Genomic DNA, 27,493 nt, shown 5'->3' on the forward strand with positions numbered 1-27,493 from the left:
TTGAAGTTTGGCTATTTTAAGGAAAATATTCGTTTTTATTATGAATTTTATAAGTCGATGAAAAAAATTATTTCGGATTGCGGAACTCATGATTTTGTAGGAAATTTACTGCTCTACAAAAATGGTCTCTTATGATTTTTGATTAAGTGAAGCCGTTACGAGATATTCATCGTCAAACATTAACGAATATCAATATTTCCAGTTTTTGATCAATAATTCGATAAATTTTAATTTAAACTATGAGTTTCAGGAAAATTTACATAAATTTGAGTTTCGATCGATAAAGAAATGTTATAATAAGTTAGATAAAGAATTATTGGAATTATCATTGATTTTCCTTGGAGAAATGCCTCAAGAAAAGATTTCTTTCAAACGTCCTGGTGCTGTTCATCATGCTAGATGGATGGCTAAGGCCATTTATAGTTTGAAAATGTATCTATTCAGAGATGAATTCAAACTCTCTCAGAAAGAATTGCATGGTCTTCGTCATTTCTGTATTTTTATAGTCACATTGTATTTAAAAGCTTGGTTTTCATCAACTTCTGCAACAACTGCTGCTTATCATGACTTGCAGTTTATGAAAAATTTATTGGAGTACAAACATATCAATCCTTTGATTTCTTCAGCTACGTGTGAAAAAATGATTTCGCACTTATGGTATTTGAGTGATGAACTTGCCATTTTATCACTGTTTGACGATGGCGTTCCATTAGAAGTAAAAAAAAGTATTGTTGAAGCTGTTAATACTCGTGAAGGTACAGATTCTAAAGCTAAAAGATTTGTAATTGCTAAAAAGATTTGAATTCATTGGCGCAGAGAACTCTGAGTGACTTTGTGTCTAAAAAGTCATTAAATCTTTTCAAAATCTTCGATCTACCGTATGACTTTCTTGATGTCGATGTTGAATTATGGCCTACTAATGAGAGTTATCTCGAAAATAAAGAATACTTTCAACAACTAAAAGTTGTCAATGATTCAGCAGAGCGAGCTGTTGCATTAGTCAGTGAATATAATCAATGCTTGACAAAAAATGAAGAACAATTCCAGTACTTATTGCAAGTTGTCAAAGAACATCAAAAACATTCCCAAATTGTAATAAAAGAAATTATTTATAGTAATAGCGTACTGTTATGTTAAAAATATAGACAATTATATTGCAATTGATAATTCAATAAAAATTTATCTATAAAAAAGTTAAATACTGGTTGTTTCTCACTTGATTCAATACTTTTCATATTAAATTTGACAAAGAAATATGTCATTCACTTCAAATTAAACTAATCATTGGCTATATGTCGAAAAAAATGCTCTAATTTCTTGTTTTAATGCAATCAAACAAGCTCAAGACTGAAAACAATATTAAAAAAATTGTTTATAACATTTCTTTATCGATCGAAACTCAAATTTATGTAAATTTTCCTGAAACTCATAGTTTAAATTAAAATTTATCGAATTATTGATCAAAAACTGGAAATATTGATATTCGTTAATGTTTGACGATGAATATCTCGTAACGGCTTCACTTAATCAAAAATCATAAGAGACCATTTTTGTAGAGCAGTAAATTTCCTACAAAATCATGAGTTCCGCAATCCGAAATAATTTTTTTCATCGACTTATAAAATTCATAATAAAAACGAATATTTTCCTTAAAATAGCCAAACTTCAACTATGAATATCTTTTAATCGGTTGAGTTTTTGAAAAAGTCATAAGAGACCTTTTTGTAAAGCATTCAATTTCTCACAAAATCTATGCCACGGAATATTTTTCCAAGCAGTTGGAAGCGAGATATAAATTTTTTTATCTGATTATTCGAAAAAATAGAAACCCGCAAAGCGGAGGACCTTCCCGTTATAATTAAGAGCTTATACTTGGAGAGAATTCTTTTAGGTGTCTACGAACCTATTTTTCAGAGTATAAAGTCAAAAATAAATTATTCGATTTTTTTGACCCACCCTAATATTCAAACACCCTCTCTGATTTTGAAAAACTTCAACTCTCGCTAGATATCAATTCTAAGCGACTTGGTTATTTACACGTAAACGTGCTTTTATTATTCTTTTAGTATTCTTGCTCGGAAACAAGTGAGTCGATTACTCAGTATTGAATAAATGTATTCTTCACACATGAAGATATACACGTTAATAAACGCCGAAGCGATTACCACATAGGAGTCATTCAGTCATAGACATCGACCCGTGGCTGTGATGCGTTCAGACATACTGTTTTTATACTAAAAATAATAATCCTCTTCGTAGTCTAGCAGCATTTAAGTATTAACTGAATATACTATACATACTATATACTGTGCGCTGCTGATATTACTTCTTTCAACAGACTACTTCTTTCATATAAATACGAGCAACGATGAGAACCGGGTAGGGAGGATTAAATGACTCAGCATGTCCCCACTCTGAGCGGATTCTTCCATAATACCCAGCTGTTCAGTTGCTTAGTACCTGATGTTTTACATTTATATCTCTTGAGTTTGTATGTTAAGAAAACTTTGAAATATTATTATTTATTTTGTTAATAATAAGAGGAAAAATGTTTTATTTAATATCAATAACTGGTTTAATTAATTAAATTTGAATACTAAAATAAATTTATTTAATTTGAGTAGGATAAAAAACAATTTAATTACTCCAATTCACTTTGAATCTTTTAAACAATATTTAAAGTATCACCTTACTGCAGCGAATCATAATTTAACTTTGTTAAATTGGAGAATTCTACTGGTCTATTTCGCATTTAGCGGTTATTGATGAACATATCATCGTGTTGCTTATCCGCATGAAGAATTAAATTTCATGATTGACAAATAACTCTGCAACGTTATACTACTAAACGCTTCCGAAACATTGTTAAGATTATCTTTTTGTAGCTGTAATAACTCATCAATTAATATTTGTTTTTAGAAATCCACATGTTTATACTCAAAATTATTACAACTATAAACGTTTATTGTTATTTTTACTTAAAATGTGACATTTGATCAGCTCGAGATCAATAAGTTGTTAAAATTTTCATTTATGTATCCAAAAACCACGCACATAAGTTATCTGTACAAGCGTGGTTGTTTAAATTTATCTGTTATGAGTAAGCAGTAAGGCCAAACAGTAGATTTACTTTACTGGATGTTAGTCGTACGAAATAACGAGGGTTCTCCCTCACCGTCTACAATCGGCTTTGTTGCTACAGAACACCAACTATACCGACATAACTTGGATAATACCTGTGATATCATGTTTTGAGATAAATGTTTTAAAAATTATTATATGTATTGAAGCTTGATTCGTAACTTTGTGATGAAACTTTTCAAAGCATATATATTTTTCTCCCGACTCATTTCATTCAGCTAATTCATAAAATGGATTTAATTCAAAATGTAATATATGTATGAATTTATACATATCTATGTACAAAATGTCACAGACATAATAATTTCATCAGATATGGAAAAAAGTTAATTCTGAGCCGAAAAGTCATCTGCCATATTTTATTCTGAGGCATCGATAATTAGTTATCAATTAAAATAAGCAGCCAATAACGGATAGATGAATGGACGGATGTTATCTGATTAGCAATAATTCTTTCAAATACCTTAACTAAATGAGATAAATTTCCAACTGTACAATTTTATTTAGAGGTATTTTGTAGATAATCTTTCAAATATCAGGTAAGATACCAGTGTCAGAAGATCTATTAAATAAAGCTGTAAGGAAAAGTGATATTTGCGAAAAATGATCTCTTAAACATTTCAGATTGAGTCCGTCAGGGCTTTTCTCTTTTGATTTATACAGAGTAAGATACTTACAGTGTCTTGGCAACATCAACAATATCAATCTCGATCCAATTAAATGAACATTTAACCTTCCTTGTATGTTCTATTTACAAGATATTAACGAAATCCAAATCGCACGTTGGATGTTTCCTGATTATATTTACATAGTATTAATTCAGTTTACAAGCCTCGAAGCAATTCAGCGGTGATGAAGAATTCGATTTAATTAATTTAAGGTGTTTAATACAAGTTTGGTTCAAACAGTTGAACTATAAGGCAGATTTGAGAAAACAGTTTTTAGATATTCTTCACGAGCATGATTCAATTCAGTTTTTATATCTTTTCTTTTTAGTCTAAAAAGAACAAGTAAATTTGAATCACTATTTCTTCTGACTTTCTTGTAAAATTCATCACGCTCTTTACACTTTACTTTTAGCTTTTTAATGAACCAATGGTTATTTCAACGAATATCTCTTTTGGTAAATATTGGTGCACATAAATTCAGAGAAGAAAGGATCTCGGTTCTAAAAGTATTCAGTAATTCGTCTGGATACGAATTTTCAAGTAAAATACTATCAATTTTTAAAGAGTTCATGAGTAAGTTTGACTAAGCTAAATGATTACAGTTTTCCAAGTTTTTATAGGTTATTATCTACGGTTGTGGTTTTAAATTATCCAATTTATATTGTGTTATACCTTGAGAGAAAGGTTCAGTTTTTCTTCTAAATAATTTACACCAATTTTAGTGTCTAAACTATAATCACATTCAATTATTTATTTGATAACAATTTGGTTAAAATTTAACAGTTAACAATTAGTTGAACTGCAACTTTACGTTGTCCATCTTACAACAAAAAAGTTTAATAAAATTAAGTTTAATGAATTAATTGACATTTTGAATCAATTGACAAAAAACCTACGAAGAAGATGTGTCGGTAGCCGAGTTCCCAGCTCTTCTGACATCTTTTTACTTTACGCACGCCAAAAACCCTAATTTTATAATTAATCAACTTTGTAATTATTTGTACTAATTTCCATTTAAGTAAGTATTTTTTTATCGAAGTTCATTTATTCAAATGTCCATTTTTACAGATTTCATTTTAATTGATGGGGATTTAATCAAATGCCCATTTATTCACTTTTCCTAAAATTTAAATGTCCATTTTTAGTAGATTTCATAGAAATCTAACTATTGCATTCGTCCTCATGACGCAACTTTTGAAAAATTTTGCTATTTCCTGACTCAGTTCGTCGAGCTGGTTCAGAAAATGTCATTAGTTCAAAAGTTTATATATGTATGTATTTATATATATATATATATATATATATATATATATATATATATATATATATATATATATATATATATATATATATATATATATATATATACAATATAACGCGGCTTATCCGGACGATAGCGTCTCTAATTCATAATGGATCCGTTTCAAACTCAACATACTTCATTTTTAGACGATTACCAAGGCCAAGTTCAAAGATGAGCTTAATCGGTCAAGTAGTTCAGAAATTACAGAGTTTCAAAATTTTCAAAATCCTAAAAATTCATTTTTGGCAGATTCTTTCGCGCATAACTTTTGAATGAAATAACTTATCGAATTTTTGTAAATTTCATTTTAAAGCCCATTAAACAAGCTTCAATTTTCATGTCATTTTATTTTCCTAAACTTTAAATAACCTATTCATCTGTAGGTTTTTAATGAAATTTTACTTTTGCAGTCGTTTTTCAATTATTTTGTCCAATATGTCCTATAAAAATCTTATATACATAATTATGGTTATACATAATTATGGTAATTTAAGACTTAGTTTAACAAAACTAGGTTAAGACTTATTTTTTCAATTTTTATAATTTTAAATATATTTTTAGTGAGTTGATCGGTTACATTGATGCGATTGAGTCTGTGAAACAGTGTAATGATAGCCAACTCTTAAAATTTGTGATTAATAATGGAGCCGGTAAAAGAGTACAATTAAAATGCTGGGGTGACGACATTCCACGTGTGCAAGCTGATGTAGTTATGGATCATGTAAGTATTATTATTAGTATTATTATTTATTTATTTAGATGATTATAATAAATATTATTATTTTTTTATGTTATAGGGTATCCATTTAGAAAATGCGTATTGTGGCCCTAACACGAAATACAATACTGGAAACTTTCTTGGTGCAGAAATTATCATTAATAAGCAGACCATCGTAGAAAATCTGAGAGAGTTTGATGAGAAAAATTGTACAGCTGATGAGGATGAACAAACAGATTTGCAGCTAATTGGATTGGACCAAATCGAAAACTCAATTTTGCCTTGGAGATTTAGTACGTATATGATAAAATATATTGTATTTATTTCTTTTTTAATTCCACTAAATTAAAAGATAATTTTAGAATTCAGAAAAGTGTATATTATGGCTCTTTAATGAGCTTCAAATTACAAAACTAATTTTTAAGTGGGGTCATCCATTTTAATTTTCATTTTTTTAACGAAATTTCGTTTGGATTTTATTGATATATATTTTTTTAAATATATAAAAAAATTAACAATTGAAATAAAAATGTTTTAAAAAAAAAAAAATGAATCAAAAGATCAAGAAAAGATAAAATAAAAATTTTATCCATAAACATAAGAGCTAAAATTTTTTCAGACTTTTGAAAGCAAAAAAGCTGTTAGAATCTTTATTTTTTTTTTTTTTTAATTTTTTATCAATTTTAATTTTGTACATAATTTTTTTTTATTTTATTTGATGTTCATACAGAAATCTCAGGCTATGTCAAAACTAAATTTTCAATAATTAATTCTGAAAACATAAATTGGATTAAAGCATTCGTCAGTCTTACTGACGGTGAACGAAAAATTGATGTAACCATTAATTCTTATAAACCAGACCATAACATCGAAAAAGGAGATAAACTGATCTTGACAGGATCAATTAAAAATTCAAGTGAGTAAAGAACATTTCAAATTTTGAATAAAAGATATTTTTACATATATTATCGTGTGTATAAATATATATATACGAAATTCAACATATCGCGTGCCTTAAAGTGAAAGAGCATATAGTTAAGGGTTAATAGGGATTTGTGCTGAAAGGGTGTATGTCTTAAGAAAAGTACTACTTAATGGTAAAAAGGGCGCTTGAAAAAAATTGATTTGATAGCAAATGTTGAATAATAATTTCATAAGATAAGTCATACTAAAATAACAGCTTCATATATAAAATTTGATGTAAACAAATAAAAAATAAATCAATCAAAAATAAATTACGTAAAAATTAAGAAATCAATTCAAAATAAAAATTATGCAATTAATTAAATTATTATTTTTTGAATATATTTTCTTTTTAACTTTGAAAAATTGTATAGTTGAGGTTTTACACCACTACTACCACAAAAAAATTTTTTAACATTTTTAAAGCTAAAATATGTTCTTGGTGAACTGACCAAAAAAAAATTATACGCCCTTTCACCTTTAGATTACCAAAATTTCAAAGTATTAAAAATAAAAGGAAGTATAAAATTAAAGACATACGTTCTATTACCTTTGTAATTATTTTTTTTTTTGAACGTGGAATGTGTCTACTACTCGATTGGCAATAAAAAAAATGAATAAAAAAAAATAGAGATTTAAAATATTAACTATTAATTGTTTATGTTAAACAGAGAATGATGAAGTAACATTTCTTGTGGATAAAATGGGAGACCTTGAAAAAATTGACGAAGCACCTAAACCATTAAGCTGGCTTCTAAACGGTACTAAGAGAATCTATGTTAAAAACATAGAAAATCCAAGCAAACGTCTAAAATATTAGTAGTTCATAAAAACTATAATTATCATTTTTTTCTTTTTGTTATTTAAAATAAAAATTAAATTTAAAATTGAATTAAAATTAAATGTTAGTAATAATATATTTAATATTATGAAATTTAATATTTCATAATAATATTATTATATTACTCCAATTAATAGAAAAAAAAAAAAAAATTGAAAATTCGTTAAATTTATAAAATGATGAATTATCAAAATTTAAAATGATTAAAAATCGTGAATTTATTTTATTATGTTATAGTATAAAGTTAAAATTTTGTATTAAAATATTGAAAATAAAAAATTAATAAAAATAAAATAAATGTAAAAAATTTTAAGTTATTATATATAATAAATAAATAAATAAATTATGTTATTATTATATATAATTAATAAATAAATAAATTATTAATATTTATAATTAAAATTTACTTTATGTGAAATCTACTTCCATTTCGGCTGCCGAATGGCCTTTTTTTCAATTGTTCATAAAATCATATGTTCATCAAGTGACTCTTCCATTTAATCAATCGTACGTTTTTATTTTTAACCATTTTTATTGATGTCTTTTTATATTATTATCTATTTTCATAAATGTCCATTAATCTATTTATTTATTTGAATTCTTTATCAAATACTTGTATTTCCATTTAGAGATATTTTCAAAAATAGGGATTTCATTTTTTCAGTTGGCCATTAGTGCAGTTGTACATTTATAATTATTTCCTTTTTTATTAATGTCTAATTTTACTTAAATACTTTTATTGTTACTTCCAAAAATCACATATCCATTTTTAGAAATTTCCATATCTATATATTTAAAAATCCATAAATACACATTTCCAATAATACAAAAGCAATATGAACAGAGATAAATTAATGTCACGCATAGTATATTTAGAATAAAATTTTTATTCTCTTAATTAATTCAGCTAAAATTCATAATTGTAATTTCAAATCTTCAAAAAAGCCACTTTCTGACTTTAATCTTAGAGTCCCGGACAGATATATCATTTTGAGTATTTTTTTTTTAAAGGTATCTGGGTCTCTAATTACAGCCACGGACCTGTCCGTGGATGGTGTCAATAATAGCACCGTTTTTTATTTTATTATTATTTCACAATTGAATGAGTATTATGAGTCATGCACCTTAGGATTTTCCAAACATTTTCTTGTTCTTATTAAATGATACACATTATTTAAATTATACAGTCATTTCTGAATTGCATCGCCATCTTGTGGTCATCAAATAGAAATATCTCACCAACCAAGTTATTTTCTTATCGACTATCGCATGCTAGTTATTAGTAACAACTCGACGCAAAGTAATGTATCAATATAACAATCGAAACTAAATTTCTCATTACGAGACCTCTCCTTCTCTTTCACTATATTAAACAAGCACTGATGCGCCTAATACGTTTAATTTCAACTGTTTCGAAATTCGATCTTTTTTACTTATAAACACACTACGTTTTTTTTCTGTCTTATGTACTAATAACATGTAAAGTTAATGCTGAAACATTTACCTTAATCTTGAGTTTTTTTAATAATTATTAAAATAATTTTAACCTCAGCTGACGTCGATTCATCACTTGTTGATTTTTTTTATACACTTAAATATTCTCCGGCACTTGTAAAACTTATATTTTTTCACTTGTTTAATATTAATTATCATCCTTAAGTTCATTTTAAATAATTAAAAATGAATAATTAACACTCAGTTGTAAAAAAATAATTAAGAGAATAGAAATTATCGAAAAATATCTACGTCTTTATTACTTAAATTTCAACTTACATATATACTAACGCAGTAACATTTTTTTGTTTATGTTTTACACTTATTGACAACCAATTTTTACTCATTATTAATTATTGTTATTTAACAATGCACTGACTAATTTCTATTTATTGTTAAAATTATTAAATAACCACATTAGTTAAAATATACAACAAAATGACGCCCACTCTCGATCTAACTACTCTCGCAGTGAAAACAACATTAATAAGAAAAACGTCCCGGTCCCGGGTGAGGGATCTGATGATTGCGGGGTTTTGTTAAAATTGAAGTCTTGTTCCTTGATACATGCTGCCCTCTGAAATCATTTTTTTATGTACCCAATTAAACTTTATATCAATTTTAAAAATATTCTGAAACTAAAAACAACAAATAAATTAAATCTTATAAAAGTAATGATTTTATTCATTAGTCGAGACAGTTATAACCCTAAAAGTCTTTATGACATATATGACATTATTATTTTATAAGGTCAAAAGAATTTATGTGAAATTAATATATTCTATAGAGAAAAAAAACAGTTACACTGTAAAAGACTACGGTACTTCTTACAAATTAAGAAAAATAATTCTTTGCAAAAAAATTTGAAATGAGATAAAAAAAAAAATAAAATTCGAAAATTTCAAAAAATTTATTCAAACGTATTTGATGTGTGTCTAATTGATTAAAGGAAATAATCATTTTAATAAATAAGAATTACTGTTTACATTTACATTAAATAAACTCTAATAAATTATCTCAATTTATTTTTAATTAAATGTTTGAATTTTTGACAAATGTAAAATTTAAATTTAAATCATTTTAAGTCGGCCATCTTTCATCTTAGTCCGTGAAATAGCGAAACCTGGCGACAGAATAAGGTACAACTCGTCGATGTTAAGGGGATAAATAAAAAATTATTGAATTAATTTCATAATACATACAAAAAAACTCAAATCTATTGAATTATTTTATTGGCAAGTTTATCAATAACATTATTACTCATGATAAAGTACTCAAAACTGATCAATATTCGATCGTGTTGGAACATACTGTAACTCTGTTATTTATTTAATGGCATAAGAATCTTGTACGTTTCTTTGCCACTCCTTGGTCTCATTTGTGACTCGTGTTAATTTATGATACATAATTATTTAATTTTTATAATAAACAATGTCTCTGAAATTATTATTATTATCCAGAGGATATTTAATAATTTTGTAACTGCTTTGTTTTTCATTGGAAAATGTATTACACCTACGTGTTTGTGTGCGAGTTTTTCGAGTTTTAGTGTTGATACCATGTGGTTTCCAGTATTATAAGTGACATAACAATTTAAATTAAATGCATTTAATTTTATGTACTTCCGCAGACATAATTATTCTTTTATAGGTCAAAAAAAAATTTTATATCTTAAGCTTAATTAAATTAGTGATAATGTCAGAAAAATCACGTAAAGTAGTTACGCGATTTCATCCAAGTCATGGAGAAAATATAATACTTTGTGATGATAATACAGTAGCATATAGAAAACAAAGTTTCGCTAATGCATTGACATTTAGTGAAAAACCTCTACAACCTGGGGAAATTTTCCTTTTGGAAATAGAAAAATATGAACGAGGATGGAGCGGTCATATGCGGTTAGGTTTAACACAAATTGATCCTGTAACAGCTGACAAAAAAGGTTTACCTCAATATGCATTACCGAATTTAGTGAATATGGGATCTAGTTGGGTGTTCGCAATAACTCAGAGTCATAATATTTATTTCAGTGTCAGTGAAGGTAAAGAATAAAATACAATTATTTGAGAAATCATTTTTTAATAGCAAGTTAAGTAAGTATAGAAGAAAAAATTAAAATTTGTTTCTGCTTTTTTTCCTAAAGGTGAATCAAATCCTCATCACGAAAAGAAATTAATTACCGATGGTATCACTGTACAGACATCTCGAGGAATTATTCCTTACACAGCATTAAAACCTAATACAGTTAGCTCCAGCCAAAATATTTTTCCTACCGAAACTGGAAGTCGTATTGGTGTAATGTATGTACCACAGCGTGGTACTGATTTAGCGGAAATGCATTTTATTATCAATGGGGTGGATCAAGGTATATGTGGAAAGGATATTCCTTATAAAGAAAAACCAATTCACGCGGTTGTTGATGTTTATGGTACAACAAAGCAAGTTCGAATAGTTCAACTCTATGCAGGTATAATGAAAATCTTAATTTTAAACTACTTTCATTCTAATTATTTCTTATGTATTAATTTGTTATATTTTAATTTCAGTTTCTACGTTACAAAGTGCTTGTCGTGATGCTATTCTACAATATACGAAAGAAAATGCTGTTGATTTATTACCATTACCACAAATGTTAAAAGACTTTTTACTTTATCAATAATATAGAGCTAGGTACTAGGCTAGAATTTTTTTTTTTTTTTTTAAGATTAAGTATAAGGGAATCGATTGTGTCGAAGGCAGGTCCTTTTATCATAAATCTTTTTCTGATTCGTTTATTGTAAATTATTAAATTATACTTATGAAATTTTACAGGAAAAAAATTATATATACTATCAGAACAAATGTAACAATAATAGTTATTATTATGGTTATAACTGTGTGTATATCAAATTTACAACTCGTGTTTTATAACAGTTTTTATTATTTTATTATGCAATACTTTTTGAAACTAATATGTCATATAATCTCAAAAAATAATCCTAATCACAAAACGAAATAATTATAATTCATATACTAATTGAAGTATAATTTTAATTAAGTTGTTACATTACATTGATTCCTCAGTTTGTCATTAAAAATCACTGATCACTAAGATAACTTAAATTTTTAATGAATAATGAAACTAATAAATGATTATAAATTGACAATATTGTTTGTTATGTTATTTTACATTAGAGAAGTTAATGATTGAATAGCTATGGAATATGAATAAATACTGCACACATAATAATATAAATTAAGATAAAACAGATTAATATAATCCAGTTCAAAAGAACAATGACATCATTCCAGGTGGTTTTTTTTGAAAACTCGGAATTAATAAGATCACTACTATCATCACCGTCTTCCAAAATTTTAGCTGATGCTTTCAAATCGAATATAAGTGATAGTAATACCTGACCATACTTATTTACTAAAACTGTCGAAATCGTAGAAGAAACCCACGTTGGTGGTGACGTTTTTAAAATGACAAATTTCCTAAATATACACGTCAAAACTAGGGCACTTGTCGCCAATATCATTGAACTGTGATAAAAATTACTGAAAAGAGTAAATATATTTTTAAAAATACAGTTAACTTTTAAATAAATTAATTCATTGAAAATAAAATTACAGATATTAGGGACGACTGCAGCGGACAATCTCCAATGAAGATGTGACAGACATAAAAAATGTATTATAAAATTAATACACGCAATTATGAGTCGTTCTTTTGATGCTGAGTCAAACCACATAGTTGCCAATGTCATCATCATAACCGCTGGAATTAAAAAAAAATAATTTTCAGAATTTTGTTTTGTTCTCGAAATTTTTTTAACTCAAGCTTACCTATTATTGGTGTAACAAACATTCGTCTTAACATACTATTTACACGTTCGACATTAAATTTTATAGAAACAGCGGCCACATATAATTGCGACGTGTATTTAGATTTTTTTGTACTGGTTCAACTTTAAAATCATTGATTTTCCATTCTGCATTAGGTACAAAATGAATCATTTGCATTCGAAAACTATCTTCACTTAAATATATTTCTTCGGTATTGTAAGACCATGAAGCATACTCAACATTACAATGTTGTTGATCAAACGGCCAATATGTATGATCTCTATGACACCTCGTTGAAAAGCAAACTATTGGAACACAAGCCAATCTTCCATCTTTCGAAACAATGCAAGTTGTAGGTGGAATACCAATTTCTTCCTCGCCAAAACCTCTAGTTTAATGATAAGTCAGGAATATATTAGTAATTGCTAAATTAAAATAATTTTTTTTTATTTAAAAAACTAATTAACTCACGCATTGACAATAGTAATGTCAGGTGTCCAAATTTCATGACTCATAAGATAGATAGAATCAACTCCGTCAAATTCTTCAGGCTTCCACTGCAAATGATGATCTTTCCATGCCTGTTATGAATAAATTTAATTGATCATTAATCATAGAATAAATGTTTTATCGGTTTTAGTATAACACTAATTGTACTCTAGAAAGCTCTTACAATGTACATCCAAGTATGTAGCTTCATAACATTTGTAAATTCATCCTAAAATTATAATATATCAGTTAAATCAAAAATCATCATTGAAAATCAATAAGGACTTAAAGTAGAAAAAAAAAGTACTCACAAACTCCATAAGTTTTGGAACAACTACTATTGATAGATCTGTTCTATTGCGGAAATTAGTTGTTGGACGAACACTTGGATCATAATCACATAAAAGATGTCTTTTGAGACGTAAATATGGTGACTTTTCTTCAACTAAATTGCAAGATTTTGACCATAATTCACCATTAATTACATGCATAAAAAAATGGTTAAAAAATGTAAAAATGAAAATATATTGAACTAATGACATGATGTACGCTGAATAACAAAGAACTAAAAGAAAGAAAAGTGTTTCTGTAAAATCAGTAACATTTTATCAAACGCCCCATGAAATTTGAAACTGAAGATATATGCTTTGTGTGTATTTGTGACGCCTACTATTGATACATAGCTCACACAATATACTTTTTTATATATAAATAATTCATTTTTTACATTTATTATTTGAGATTATTCAAATAATATTAAATAATAAAATTTGTATTGTTATTAATTAATTTTATTTATCGATCATTCTAGAACATCAGTTATTACAGATAAAATGATTAAAGTACATTTATGTGAAATTAACTTATAAAATAAATTTACAAAAAGCATACATTTAATTACAAAAATATTTTTAAAATATATAATGTTCAATTTTATTACGTGACGAAGCAGGAGTTAGAACGATGAATAAAATACCATACGTTAAAATTACAGAAACCAAAACCAACCATTCTATTAAATTTACGCATTCCATCCACATAGTTTTTTTATTTTTCAGTTGCTCATTTTGATTATCAGTGTCATTTGAGTTATTTTCTTCTAATTTGTCTGGAATTTTAGCTTTTAAATATTTAAATATTGGAATATTATAAATGAATTCAACGGTAGAAAAAATTAATTGTGGTGCCGGAATTGTGACTGTATAAATTTTGCGCAGTAAAATAGTTATAACGAATGTGAATGCAGTGACTATCAAGGACGCTTCATAAAAATAACTGCATAAATAAAAATAAATATTAAAAATATATTATTAAATTAAGCAATGTTAAAACGCTAATTTTAAATTTAATCTCACCTATTTTTGGTGCTCTAATAGCGTTATTTGTTGGTATGTACCAATGTAAGTCAAAAATACAAAATAGATGACTGATAAAATTGGTACTCATCAAAATAGTTCGTTCTACCGAACAAACATCAAGATATAAAGCTGTCAATGTTAAAATTGTTAAAATAATTGCTGGTGTTATATAAATTAAAATTCCTCTCGATGAATTCCTCTGAATTTCAATATTTAAAAATATCATTGAATCAACATCGGATCCATATAATTCCAATGATTTAGAGATGTTACCTAATTTTACTTCCCACTCACTATTCCGCACAAATTCATCCATTACAATCTAATGAACACAAGTAAAATTATTGTATAGAAAAAATTTATAATTTTTATTGATTAATAGTTGTTGTCATTACCGAATCTTTAGTGAAGTAATAATTAAGTTCATCGGCAAAGTATAACCAAGATCCAAAGTGTAAAGTACAATTATGATTATCATAAGGCCAATCAGAAAAATCAGCAGGACAATGAGATGTGAAGACTCTTGAAACTACACATTGAATTGTACCGTTTTGAGACAAAATGCAGTCCGTCAACGGCATACTACTTTGATCTAGACCCAAATCTCCTCTATAAACAGAAAAACCATTAATATAAATAATTTTCATAATGTATATACTGAATTTAATTGAAACCAACGAATTAAAAACGGTGAAATCAGGAACCCAAATATCGGTACTTTTTACATGGTGAAGAGTAATACCATCAAACTCGTCTGGATTCCAATTCAAGTGAACGTCATCCCAAGTCTAAAAAAAATGTCATCATAATGAAGTATTTATTACTTCTCATTTAATTGACTAAAATCTTTGAAATCCCTTACTAGTATAAGCCATGAATGAAAATTAATACTACTGGTGTAATCATCCTGTAATTTAGAAAAGAGTTAAAACATATGTATGCAATGGTGGTAGGTACTTCAAAAGAGTATTTTTATTACAGTTAAGTATAAAGAATACTTACAAATTCAACAAATTTTGGAATAAGATTAACATCGATATTCAAAACGTTATGTGCACTGATTTGAGGACGTAGAGACGGATCATAATCGCAAAACAAATGTCTTCTTAATCTTAAATCCACTGACTTACTTTCAATATCTTTACACGTAGATTCAAAACATTTTGAATTTTCGATAACTACTGATAATATTAGAATAAGTATTTTATACATGGTTTAAACAATATGTACTGCCGACTGACTTGCTGGTCAAATTATTAATACACCACTCTACTTTTTAAAGCTAATATAAACGCCCCGTGAAATTTAATACATTACACATCTAAATAAAAATTTTATTATAATGTTATCATAGTTTACTATCATTCTTATACTTGTAACTAACAAATTGAGTGAATTCGAAGTTTTTTTTTTTTTTTTTTTTTTTTTTGTAATTTTAATACCGTAGTGATAAAAAATATATATACCATTTCTTAAAAATAATTTCATAGTGAATAGAAATTCCTTATAAATGTTATTAATAGATTATATAGATCCATAATTACAAAGTTAGAATTTTTAATGAATAAATACATAATTAATTCTCATTAAAATTTCTTGAAGCTAATTTACAATAAATTTATACAAACGTTAGTAAAAAGTGTGGCAAATTTTTTAGAATCATCCATTATTTTTAATTAAATGAAGGAATATCAATAAAAAAAACTGTTCAAATCGCTCACGAAGAAATTTTCAAAATTTTTAAGTACACATACGATTCAAAAGGTATTTTCTTTAGTGATGTAAAATATGCTTAATAAATTACTGGCATTTGACATTTGCTATATCAAGAATTCGCTGGTACAATATTAATCATAACGAAAATAGCAAGTTTTTAGCCATTGTTAATGCCCATAGTTAAAAACCTTTATGGGTTTACTATTTTCACTGTTATAAGAAACAAAAATCTTAATAATTTCTTCCGTATATAAATATAGAACTAAAAAATATGGAGATAAAAAACTTACAGCAAAGTCGAAAGGGTTCGGAGTCAAAAATAGTTGATTTGGCGTGAAATGTCCCAATGTAAAAATTTTAAAAGTAAATAACAAAATAAAATAAAAAACTTGCTTGATTTTACCTATTCATAATAATGAAAGATTTACTCATAAGCATGATAAAAATTTAATTTTTATCAAGAATATGGAATTATTTATGATATTTAAAATTAACCGACCTTAAACACTTTTCGATTTTTTTTTATTAATTAAATTAGAACAAAAAATTTTTTACAAAATTGCACGTATAATTTTTAAAACTTTCTACTTGTGAAATTATGTCAATTCACTAGTTTTAATAATTTTTTCAATAAAATAAATTCTAAAAATTTTTGGATGTCGGCTAACTTTATTTTCATAATTATTTCATATTTTACGAAATAAAATTACGAACAAAAAATTTATAAAATCAATAAATATAACAAAGTAATACTTAATTAATTCAATTCAACAAAAATACCCAAAATAGATGACATTAAAGTTAGCTGTCACTTGACAATTTTTAATTTTTTTTTAACAAATAAATTTCTTCCAAAAATTATTTTTAAAAAATTGCATTTGTAGTTTTTAAAATTTCTAAATGTCAATTTATTTTATAAATTTTTTTGCCATAATTTATTTGTTACAAAAATTCTTAAACTTATTAACTATCTGCAAAGTTAATTTTCATTCAAAAGAGCTGATATTTTAGTACTCTTTGCGAGAATTTTCAGGATTTTTCTCCTGGCAGTGATTTAATTTACTTAATTACAATTGAAATAAATCGTCGGATGTCTTCTACTTATTTCAATGTCATCCGAATTCCGACAATAGAAATTTGCGGCATTATGACATTTTAGAACATTGTCTGATGGTGCCATCTGGTGAAATAGAATGTCGACTGAGAAAGCTCTTACGTTCAAAATAATACTGACCGGTGGAACAGTAATCGTTTTCTCAATAACGAATTTAATATATGTAGAAATGTTTACAGTGTTGACTTGACGCACCCGTTTGCGAATGATCTGTCACCAATACAACTCTTTCGACCCTCCGAAAAATTATACAATACGATCAGCATAAATTTATACACCTTATTTTTGTCGCGCGTGGGTGAATGAGGTTTTGCGAGTAATACGTCACTCCTACTAAGTATTTTCGAACGTCTGTTTTGTTTCGCCGCTTATCGTCCTCGTGGATTCTGGAGCAAACCAAGTGGAGGTTAGTCTGCTGCTTTTATACATAATTTCAAATATTTACACCAATAAATAATAATTAACTTGACATGTCAAGTTTTTCAAATACCTGTTACATAAAAAAAAATTTAATATAAATTATTTTAAAATTCAGAACAGAATGAATTTAAAAAATAAAAATAAAAATTGTAAGTAATACATAAAAGAAAAGAGAAGGGGATTGAGCGATAGTGGCTCAACAGAGTGGGGATTTGTACGTCGACGATCAAACCGTCTAAAAGGTCTTGTAACAGAGGGGTTAGTGCGAGAGAAAGAACGACACGAACTGTAACCGTTTTTCTAGAGTTAGCGGGTACGTTTAACATAAACTTTTTTGTATCATAAATTTTTACTCTTTATTTCGTCACTTTTCCTCTCTCTCTCTCTCTCTCTCTATCGTTTATCATAAATATTTTATTTATATACATGCATATGTATGTAGATACTGCTACCTTTAATAACGCCCCTTACGTCAAACTTCTTTCTTTTTCTCCCCCTCTACACCAATCAGTCACCCTCACGCTCGATCATACCATTGTCTAATTTGTAAGTGCAATATCACAAGCCGAAAATATTTAGAGTTTGCATCCGAAGGTGTCAACAAAAAATTCGCGAGCTATTTTAATTTTAATATTTAATATTATAACTTAGAAAATATACAGATCTACACTTTTTTTTTTAAGTTTTCAATGAAACTTTGTTTTATTAATACACAAATAAATAAAAATATAAAGTGTCATAAAGTTTTGGTTTTGTCAAAGGAAGAAGACTGAAGTACACGCGGAAAAATGAACGATATGGAAGCGTATGGTGATGGATACATGGAGCCCGAAGAAGAGTGGGAACGAGAAGGATTACTTGATCCTGCTTGGGAAAAACAACAGAAAAAAGTGAGTGAAAGTTTTGCGAATATTATTTAAGTTAGATAATAATAGCTTTATTTACTTTATTATTTAAAACTATGTTATACATTATATTATTTAATTGTTGAAGCATTTGTTTTTAAAATAATAATATTTGTGTGTTTTTAGTGATTGTGAATTTAGGTGTATTTATGGTTTCACTAAATTTTACAAGTACAAGAAAGAAAGGTGTAATTTTCTGTACTTAGATTAAAATTTATAGGTAAAATTATTTGGTAATTAAAGATAAGATAGTGACTTTGGCACAGCGATAATAGCCACGTAGTCATTTTGCAGTCTCAAATATTATTTTCAAGCATATGTAAAATTGTTGAGTCTGCATTCCAGGTCAAGAACAACCGACTAGACGAAAATTTAATGAGGGAATCTTACATACAAGGGAGTATTTAAATTTAAAAGTCCAATTGGAATACAGTTATAAAGAAGTTAGATTATATTTCATAGTTAAAATAAAACAGAGCTATTTAAATATTTAATAATAATGATAAAACGGATTTAGCCCTTCGTAAAACGTATTTTTGGACTTTACGACAAAAATAATTGTACGCTGAGTCGGAATTGTCGAGGTTGCGGACTTTAACATTGAGATTTTATTTCTAAATTTACTCTAGTCTTCTTACAATTCTAAAATAAATTATAAAAATATAATTGATTTATTGAATTAATGTTTTAAAAATCAATGTCAGTATTGAAAATAAATATCAAGTTTTTATTTAAAAATTAAAACTATTAAATAAACGAATCCGTAAAAATTTTTTTTCGAGATTTTGTAAAATTTATGATGATATTTTCTTTAGACGCGAGTAATAAAGATGAAGAAAAATAGTTATAAATAAATTCAGTATACGAGACGAACGTATCGGCCTATAAATACTTGCGAGGTCGAGGACCCATTAGCTGTTTACTGAGAATTAGCTGCTTAAATTATAAGATTCTTACATATTATAAAATTAAAAATTTAATAAACTATTTCAAGGTCAGGTAAAGCAATTTAACAATATTAAATATTTTTAATTTCACGAATAACTTAAATTATACGAACAAACTTATCCAGTGAATTACAATATCATGAGATGAGGATCGTTAACCTTTGGTGGGAGCGTGTTTAGGCCACGCGCCAACTTGGATTGGAATCGGGTGACCCACTCTCTAGTGTTCTACAATGATGCAGTGACGATTGAATTGAGATAAAGATGACGAAGAAGAATGTTTATCTCTTATAAATACCATTCTAATTAATCAGTTAATTGTTATTTGAATTGACTCATAGGATCGGTTACTATTAAAACTTATCAAATCATATTTTGTTTCTAGAGGTATAATACAGATAACAATTTGAAACTTTCAACTGTAAATAATTTTTATAGCGTAAAACTTAAAATTTATTAGATACCTCTACTAAGCAGTCATTGCGGTAGTTGTAAAGCAGCAATTGCGTCACCAACGGCTCGTCTAAAAGTAATGCCTGATGTCTTACAAAAATATATCCCCAGATCTCTCTCACTTACTCACTCAATCTGGGGATCAAGACTTGCGTAAATAAATGCATGAAACGTCCCAGAATTATATGATTTGTATATTGAACATTCTGATGCATAATAGTTATATCATTAGCCGTTTGGCATTCAAAATGAATTATTTTAGTAAAATATTGCTATAAATAAAAAAGAAAAAAATAGTTGGAAAATGACTAATAGATTAAATTTATAATACGAGTGTTATTCACATCCGTTGTCTTTATTGTTTATTGACTCAAACTTTTACATTCTAGTACTCGTCATCGAGTTCTGGAAGTTATAGCGATAAAAAAGAAGGACGTTGAAAAAGCAGGATATGATATAAAGGATTGAAACATTATTTAAAAAAAAAAAAAAAAAAAAGTATTGAGAAAGTTGGAATATAACTAAAGCTAACTTATGACGAAGCTTGGTTGTATTAATTGAATAAGTTAAAACATAATTTTTTTTTGTTATGAAAATAATAAACAATATATATTAAATTATATCTTAAATTAATTAAATTAGAAAATATTTTTTTTATTAATTCTTATCGATAGAATTTATAATGTATATAAAAAAATTTATAAAAATATTAAACTTTGTAAAATAAAAAAAATACTAATAAGATTAAAGCTTTGCAGCAAAAAGTAATATCTACGGTATGAGCTCATTAAGTCTTAAACTATAATTTAATAAATAAATAAATGAGTTAAAAGTTGATTGAATCCATTAAAAAAGTAACTTTATAAAAAATAAAAGTGGAATTATAATTATAGAATATAAAGAAAACAAATTGAAATGAAATATTAAAACAGAAGGCTACAAAATAAAGTATAAAATACAGCGAATAGAGCGACGCGCGCGGGAGGATGAGACTTAGATTCTGATGTTTTACAAATAGAACTTAAAGTCCGCGGGCTGAGGTAAGGGTGGGCTCATGTCCAAATTAGGTTCGCGCGGGGCAAGTTAAAACTACTCAGTATTAAATTTCAAGCAATATTCACTTGTCGCATTAATTATAACCGTAATTTTTTGTGTAATATTAGAAAAAACTTTTTTTTAACATTTTTTTCTACTCTATTATTTGACTTTAATAATTTTTAATAAATATAAATACATGATTAAAGTTTTTTTTATCATTGATAAATCTAATAGTAAAGGAAGTTTTTATATTATTGAAATGAAATTAATTAAAAAATGTCAAATAATAAATAATTTGCTTATATCATTGAATAAAAAGAATTTTGATGTGTATTGTAATTTAGAATCTAGTAAAATAATTGAATTTCAAGTATTCCACCATTTTATTTTTTTTTTATTTAGGGCAATATATATAAATATATGAATGTATATAAATGCTTATAAAATACGAGAGTTATCGGGGTCGTTACTAAAATATACGTTCTAGAGTGACATTTAGAGTTTAAAGATTTTAATTATCATTCTTATCTTATATATTTTGTGACAAGATAATAGTTTTTATTGTAATACTTCTTTTATAGATAATTTGAAATATATAGATGTAAATAATGTTTACTAGAACGTTTTAATAGATTCCTAAACTTTATGAAATTTTTCTGATTATTAAAAGTACAGAAAATTATATTATTTGTCAACTAATTCAAAACTTCAAAAAGTTAATAATTATTCCCTAAAAAAATACAAATCAAATGCTTTCACAATTAATAAAATAGCTTGACAAAAATTCCGATAAGTACGGAATAAAATTAGCTTATAAAAATAACAATTATGATCATAAATTTAAAAAACAAAATTTGTTTTATTTTAAAATTATTTTATATTTTGAATTATAAAGTAATATTTATTAATTGTTTCTCTTTTTTTTTTTTATTGGCAGACATTCACAGCATGGTGCAATTCGCATCTTCGAAAAGCTGGTACTTCGATAGATTCAATCGAAGACGACTTCAGGAATGGATTAAAACTTATGTTGTTATTAGAAGTAATTTCGGGTGAGACATTACCGAGACCTGATCGTGGAAAAATGCGCTTCCATAAAATAGCCAACGTAAATAAAGCCTTAGACTATATTGCTAGTAAGGGCGTTAAGTTAGTTTCCATTGGAGCAGAAGGTAAATTTTGTTAATTAAAATTAATTATACCTTGATTAACGAGACTTTTATTACAAATTACAATATATTATAGAAATCGTCGATGGAAATTTAAAGATGACTTTGGGTATGATTTGGACAATAATTCTTCGCTTTGCTATTCAGGATATTTCTGTCGAAGAAATGACCGCAAAGGAAGGTCTACTATTATGGTGTCAGCGGAAAACAGCACCTTACAAAAACGTTAATGTTCAAAACTTCCATTTATCCTTCAAAGATGGTCTCGCTTTTTGCGCTCTTATTCATCGTCATCGTCCAGATCTTATTGATTATAATCGTTTGAGTAAAGATAATCCATTAGAGAATCTCAATACAGCGTTCGATGTTGCTGAGAAGTATCTTGATATTCCACGCATGTTGGATCCAGATGGTGAGATATGAATTTATTTTTAAAGATCCTTTTTATCCTATTTATCCATTTGTTATTATATATACATATCATATATATTCGAGAATCAATTTTAATTTATTACGGTCGATAGATTTAATCAACACTCCTAAACCGGACGAAAGAGCCATCATGACCTACGTGTCTTGTTACTACCACGCTTTTCAAGGTGCTCAGCAGGTCAGCGAAAAGTCGTGTGTCAAGCTCATTTACCCCATGATTTATTTCCTTACTAATTTTATTAAACGACTATTTAACAATTAAGATAAAAGTTTTATTTTTCATTAACATCGTTTATTTACTCGTGTTATTAACATTGTTTTAATAATCAAATTAATTTTAACAAAGCATGACGTTTAGTATTTTTTTCGATTGTGATTTTTTTATAGACATGCGAACTACGGCAATGCCTGATGAGAGAGCTGTGATGACCTATGTTTCCTCATACTACCATTGTTTCAGTGGAGCACAAAAGGTGTGTGTTGTGTGAGTGATATTTACATAACTTAAAAAGCCTATCAAATCATTTAATTAATTAATAACTAGCTTAGCTGCACGAAGCACGAAGAATTGATTAATCATTTAAGTAACAAATTAGATTGTTGTAAATTAAATAATGGAATAATTTTTAGGCGGAGACTGCGGCAAATAGGATTTGCAAAGTTTTGAAGGTAAATCAAGAAAATGAACGTTTAATGGAAGAGTACGAACGATTGGCTTCCGATCTTTTAGAATGGATTCGACGAACTATGCCTTGGTTAGCTAGTCGACAAACTGATAATTCTCTCGCTGGTTGTCAAAAAAAACTCGAGGAATACAGAACTTATCGTCGTAAACACAAGCCTCCTCGTGTTGAACAAAAAGCTAAACTCGAAACGAACTTCAACACACTTCAGACTAAGCTTCGGCTTAGCAATCGACCAGCTTACATGCCCACTGAAGGCAAAATGGTTTCTGACATTAACAAAGCCTGGAAAGGTCTTGAGTTAGCTGAAAAAGCTTTTGAAGAATGGCTTCTATCCGAAATGATGCGTCTTGAACGTTTAGAGCATTTAGCACAGAAGTTTAAGCATAAAGCTGATGCACATGAAGAATGGACTACAGGTAAAGAGGAGATGTTAACGTCTCAGCATTTCCGTCAATGTAAGCTCAATGAACTCAAGGCTTTGAAGAAAAAACATGAGGCTTTTGAATCTGATCTGGCTGCACATCAAGATCGTGTAGAACAAATCGCAGCAATTGCTCAAGAGCTCAAGTAAATATTGATCTATTTTTTTAACTCATAAATCAATCATCGGGTTTTTTTTTTATTATAAATTGTTTGCTTTATTTTTATAGCACATTAGAGTACCATGACAGCGCTTCCGTAAATAGTAGGTGCCAACGTATCTGTGATCAATGGGATCGTTTAGGAACTCTGACGCAGCGTAGACGTCAAGCCCTTGACGAAGCTGAACGTATTCTTGAAAAAATTGACGTACTTCATTTAGAATTCGCCAAACGTGCCGCTGTATGTTGACTATTTACTCTTACATTCTTTATAGATTATGAACTTTTTTTATTAATAATTACTTTATTTTTTAGCCGTTCAATAATTGGCTAGATGGAACGAGGGAAGATTTAGTTGACATGTTTATTGTTCATACAATGGAAGAAATTCAAGGTCTAATGGATGCCCATGCGGCATTCAAAGCTACTCTTGGTGAAGCCGATAAAGAATACAACTCGATTGTAGGCCTAGTTCGTGAAGTTGAATCTATTGTCAAACAATTCCAGATTCCTGGTGGACTTGAAAATCCTTACACTACTCTTACAGCTTTGGATCTTACGAAAAAATGGAGTGACGTAAGGCAATTGGTACCACAACGTGATGGTACACTTCAAGCAGAATTGCGTAAACAACAAAACAACGAACTCCTCCGCAGACAATTTGCTGAAAAAGCCAATGCTGTTGGGCCATGGATCGAACGACAACTTGATGCAGTCACCGCTATTGGTCTTGGACTTCAAGGCACACTTGAAGATCAATTGCATCGTCTTAAAGAATATGAACAAGCAGTTTATCAATACAAAGCACATCTTGAAGAACTTGAAAAAATTCATCAAGCTGTTCAGGAAGGTATGATCTTTGAAAATCGCTACACTCAATATACCATGGAAACATTACGTGTTGGATGGGAACAGCTTTTGACCTCTATTAATCGTAATATCAATGAAGTTGAAAACCAAATTCTAACTCGTGACTCTAAAGGTATTACACAAGAACAATTGAATGAATTCCGCAGTAGTTTCAATCATTTCGATAAGAATCGAACTGGTCGATTAGCTCCTGAAGAATTTAAATCGTGCCTTGTATCACTTGGCTATTCAATTGGTAAAGATCGTCAAGGTGACATTGACTTCCAACGTATTCTTGCAATTGTTGACCCTAATAGTTCAGGATACGTACAATTTGATGCCTTTCTCGATTTTATGACACGCGAATCTACAGATACTGATACTGCTGAACAGGTTATTGACAGCTTCCGTATACTTGCTGGTGACAAGGTAAATATAGTTATATGAAATCATATTATTATTATTATTATTATTATTATTATTATTATTAATTTTAATTTTAATTCAAATTAAATTTTTTTAGCCATACATCTTAGCTGATGAATTAAGGAGAGAACTACCACCTGATCAAGCAGAATACTGTATTCAGCGAATGCCACCTTACAAAGGACCTAATGCTCAGCCTGGTGCCCTTGATTATCGCTCGTTCTCAACGGCTCTCTATGGCGAATCAGATCTTTAGAGCTATTATAATTTTTATAATAATATAATCGTAAGATGGTTTTATGATCTTTGTCAGAAATACTATAAAGCGCTTACGATTAATACTTATTCACTACTTACATAAAAAGAAATTTATACGAGATGTAAAATCATTGCAGTTTTTATCGCTTACATGTACATTCAATGAATATAAAGCTTCCAACGTTCGCCCTAAAATAACGGCGTGACGAACAAAACTATATTTGATATACGGTTTTAGTCGATAAAAAACGAGCGCTATTTTTTAAAGCAAAATATACATTTGCCATATCTTTTTTAGCCAATTAGTAATCAACTGGCTTTAAAAACTTTACTTTTATGAATTTTTTCATTAAAAAAAAATTTATTTATTTTAATTTTTTGAATAATTTATATTAAAAAATTTTTAATTTCTTTTTTTGTCGTTTAAAAAAATCTATTAAGACTATAAAATATTTGATCATTAACTTATTGAAATAATTATGTGAAAAAAAAAATCAATTTATATTTACTGACTAATATCAAAAAATTCGAGTAATAATATCAGTTTCACTTATCGATAATCGAAAATGAAATAATTTTACTCGATATGATAGTTGTTTTACAAATTATTGAGCAACCCAACGAAGTGAACGATTGAATTAAATTCAAAGATAAAAGTAATAACTAGCTACTAATGAAATTTATTTTATTAATCTTATATAGTAAGGTAAATATAATTAGACGCACTTGATGCGGATAAAAAGAAAAAAAACGTAAAAAAAAAAGAGAGAGACAGAGAGAAACAAATTTATTTATTTATTTATTTGTCGTATCACTATAATGATAACGAAGCGTAATGAAGAAAATAATGTTTTTTTCAGACTATTTATTTTTATAAATATCTTAGATGCGACGTATCAACGTATATATCAATATCAAAATCAAATTTTAAAAAATTCTTATCTTTATACAATAAATGATTTTTTATCATTTTACTATCTATGAACAAAATCATAAGAAAAAAAAATGAACTCGATTGTCATGGTATCATCTTTTATGTATATCATATATTAAAATCAACGCATATTAAAGTAATAACTTGTTTATGTTTATACTCGGTTACTTGCTTAGGTTGCTCGAAACAGGGACTATTATTGTATCTTGCATCTTTATTTTTCTCTGAAATGGCTCCATACACAAAAAAATAAAAACTTGAGTAAGTAGCCGAATTATCATATTAACGCTTTCTTCTTATTTTCAAAATCATTGTATGTATATATACATATATAATGTATATATACACATATATACATATATATTATTTTTAATCTTATTACGTACTATATATTGTTCGCTTTTATTTAATTTATAGCAAAGTAGAGCAACACTCGATTATTCAAAAAGATTATACTTACAACAAGAAATTTTTTTAATATATATAAAAAACAATCATCCATTTTATGCATATGCACGCACAATCCCATTATTGACATTCATTTTAAGTGTACAATAACATTGTAATTACATCTAACTTAAACACAAATAATTATTTTTCGTTAAGCTCATCTATGAATTGTATCATCAAAATAATGCAATATAAATCAATGTCACTGTATTTTGAGCGAAAAAGACTTTGAGAAATAAACAAATAAAAAAAAAACCTGTTTTTTATTTATATGATTCTATCAGATATCTTCAAATTGATGGATTAACTGAC

The 27,493-nt window shown here is 27.5% G+C and overlaps 4 protein-coding genes across 11 annotated transcripts; 3 read left to right on the plus strand and 1 right to left on the minus strand.

The window, feature by feature from the left end:
- The first annotated feature begins 1,870 nt into the window (after window positions 1-1,870).
- LOC141526493 (uncharacterized) lies at window positions 1,871-7,613 on the plus strand. Its single transcript, XM_074241529.1, has 5 exons — window positions 1,871-2,491; window positions 5,674-5,833; window positions 5,910-6,123; window positions 6,561-6,746; window positions 7,465-7,613. Exons 1-5 carry the CDS (start codon window positions 2,394-2,396, stop codon window positions 7,611-7,613), a joined length of 807 nt encoding a protein of 268 aa, XP_074097630.1. The 5' UTR covers window positions 1,871-2,393.
- A 2,723-nt stretch (window positions 7,614-10,336) lies between these two features.
- On the plus strand, window positions 10,337-12,190 carry LOC141524875 (neuralized-like protein 2). Its single transcript, XM_074239016.1, has 3 exons — window positions 10,337-11,169; window positions 11,272-11,595; window positions 11,675-12,190. The coding sequence occupies exons 1-3, from the start codon at window positions 10,824-10,826 to the stop codon at window positions 11,785-11,787; spliced, it is 783 nt and encodes a 260-aa protein (XP_074095117.1). The 5' UTR covers window positions 10,337-10,823; the 3' UTR covers window positions 11,788-12,190.
- On the minus strand, window positions 11,795-16,200 carry LOC141526502 (uncharacterized). The gene is given in 10 exon segments (XM_074241539.1): window positions 11,795-12,888; window positions 12,957-13,068; window positions 13,071-13,344; window positions 13,428-13,537; window positions 13,630-13,674; window positions 13,757-14,031; window positions 14,753-15,125; window positions 15,199-15,591; window positions 15,666-15,710; window positions 15,806-16,200. Coding segments are annotated over 10 exon segments (2,403 nt in total). The 5' UTR covers window positions 16,016-16,200; the 3' UTR covers window positions 11,795-12,322.
- Window positions 16,201-17,844: 1,644 nt separating this feature from the next.
- Actn (alpha actinin) lies at window positions 17,845-27,184 on the plus strand. 8 transcript variants are annotated; one of them, XM_074237741.1, is made up of 11 exons: window positions 17,845-18,039; window positions 18,169-18,366; window positions 18,815-18,943; window positions 22,334-22,568; window positions 22,642-22,977; window positions 23,090-23,179; window positions 23,385-23,470; window positions 23,628-24,250; window positions 24,334-24,505; window positions 24,580-25,542; window positions 25,637-27,184. In XM_074237741.1, exons 3-11 carry the CDS (start codon window positions 18,842-18,844, stop codon window positions 25,793-25,795), a joined length of 2,766 nt encoding a protein of 921 aa, XP_074093842.1. In that variant the 5' UTR covers window positions 17,845-18,039; window positions 18,169-18,366; window positions 18,815-18,841; the 3' UTR covers window positions 25,796-27,184. The 8 variants fall into 8 exon arrangements, with proteins under 8 accessions (XP_074093842.1, XP_074093835.1, XP_074093797.1 ...); XM_074237734.1 differs by lacking the exon at window positions 23,090-23,179; XM_074237696.1 differs by lacking the exon at window positions 23,385-23,470 and having other exon boundaries at window positions 17,846-18,039; window positions 23,090-23,175.
- The last annotated feature ends 309 nt before the right edge of the window (window positions 27,185-27,493 follow it).

Source organism: Cotesia typhae, unplaced genomic scaffold, assembly GCF_013202065.1.
Source record: "Cotesia typhae breed Kobodo isofemale line unplaced genomic scaffold, CoteBio_Ctyphae contig_11, whole genome shotgun sequence".
In the NCBI taxonomy this organism is placed as follows: domain Eukaryota; kingdom Metazoa; phylum Arthropoda; class Insecta; order Hymenoptera; family Braconidae; genus Cotesia; species Cotesia typhae.

Bases quoted from the DNA above. Each gene is read 5' to 3' on its own strand.
- Actn (XM_074237741.1), top strand. From the start codon at position 18,842: ATGAACGATATGGAAGCGTATGGTGATGGATACATGGAGCCCGAAGAA. The intron at 18,944-22,333 runs GTGAGTGAAAGT...TTTTATTGGCAG, and splicing joins GGGAAAAACAACAGAAAAAA to ACATTCACAGCATGGTGCAA. The intron at 23,471-23,627 runs GTGTGTGTTGTG...AATAATTTTTAG, and splicing joins GTTTCAGTGGAGCACAAAAG to GCGGAGACTGCGGCAAATAG.
- LOC141524875 (XM_074239016.1), top strand. From the start codon at position 10,824: ATGTCAGAAAAATCACGTAAAGTAGTTACGCGATTTCATCCAAGTCAT. The intron at 11,170-11,271 runs GTAAAGAATAAA...TTTTTCCTAAAG, and splicing joins TTATTTCAGTGTCAGTGAAG to GTGAATCAAATCCTCATCAC. The intron at 11,596-11,674 runs GTATAATGAAAA...TTTTAATTTCAG, and splicing joins AATAGTTCAACTCTATGCAG to TTTCTACGTTACAAAGTGCT.
- LOC141526493 (XM_074241529.1), top strand. From the start codon at position 2,394: ATGACTCAGCATGTCCCCACTCTGAGCGGATTCTTCCATAATACCCAG. The intron at 6,124-6,560 runs GTACGTATATGA...ATGTTCATACAG, and splicing joins AATTTTGCCTTGGAGATTTA to AAATCTCAGGCTATGTCAAA. The intron at 6,747-7,464 runs GTGAGTAAAGAA...TATGTTAAACAG, and splicing joins AGGATCAATTAAAAATTCAA to AGAATGATGAAGTAACATTT.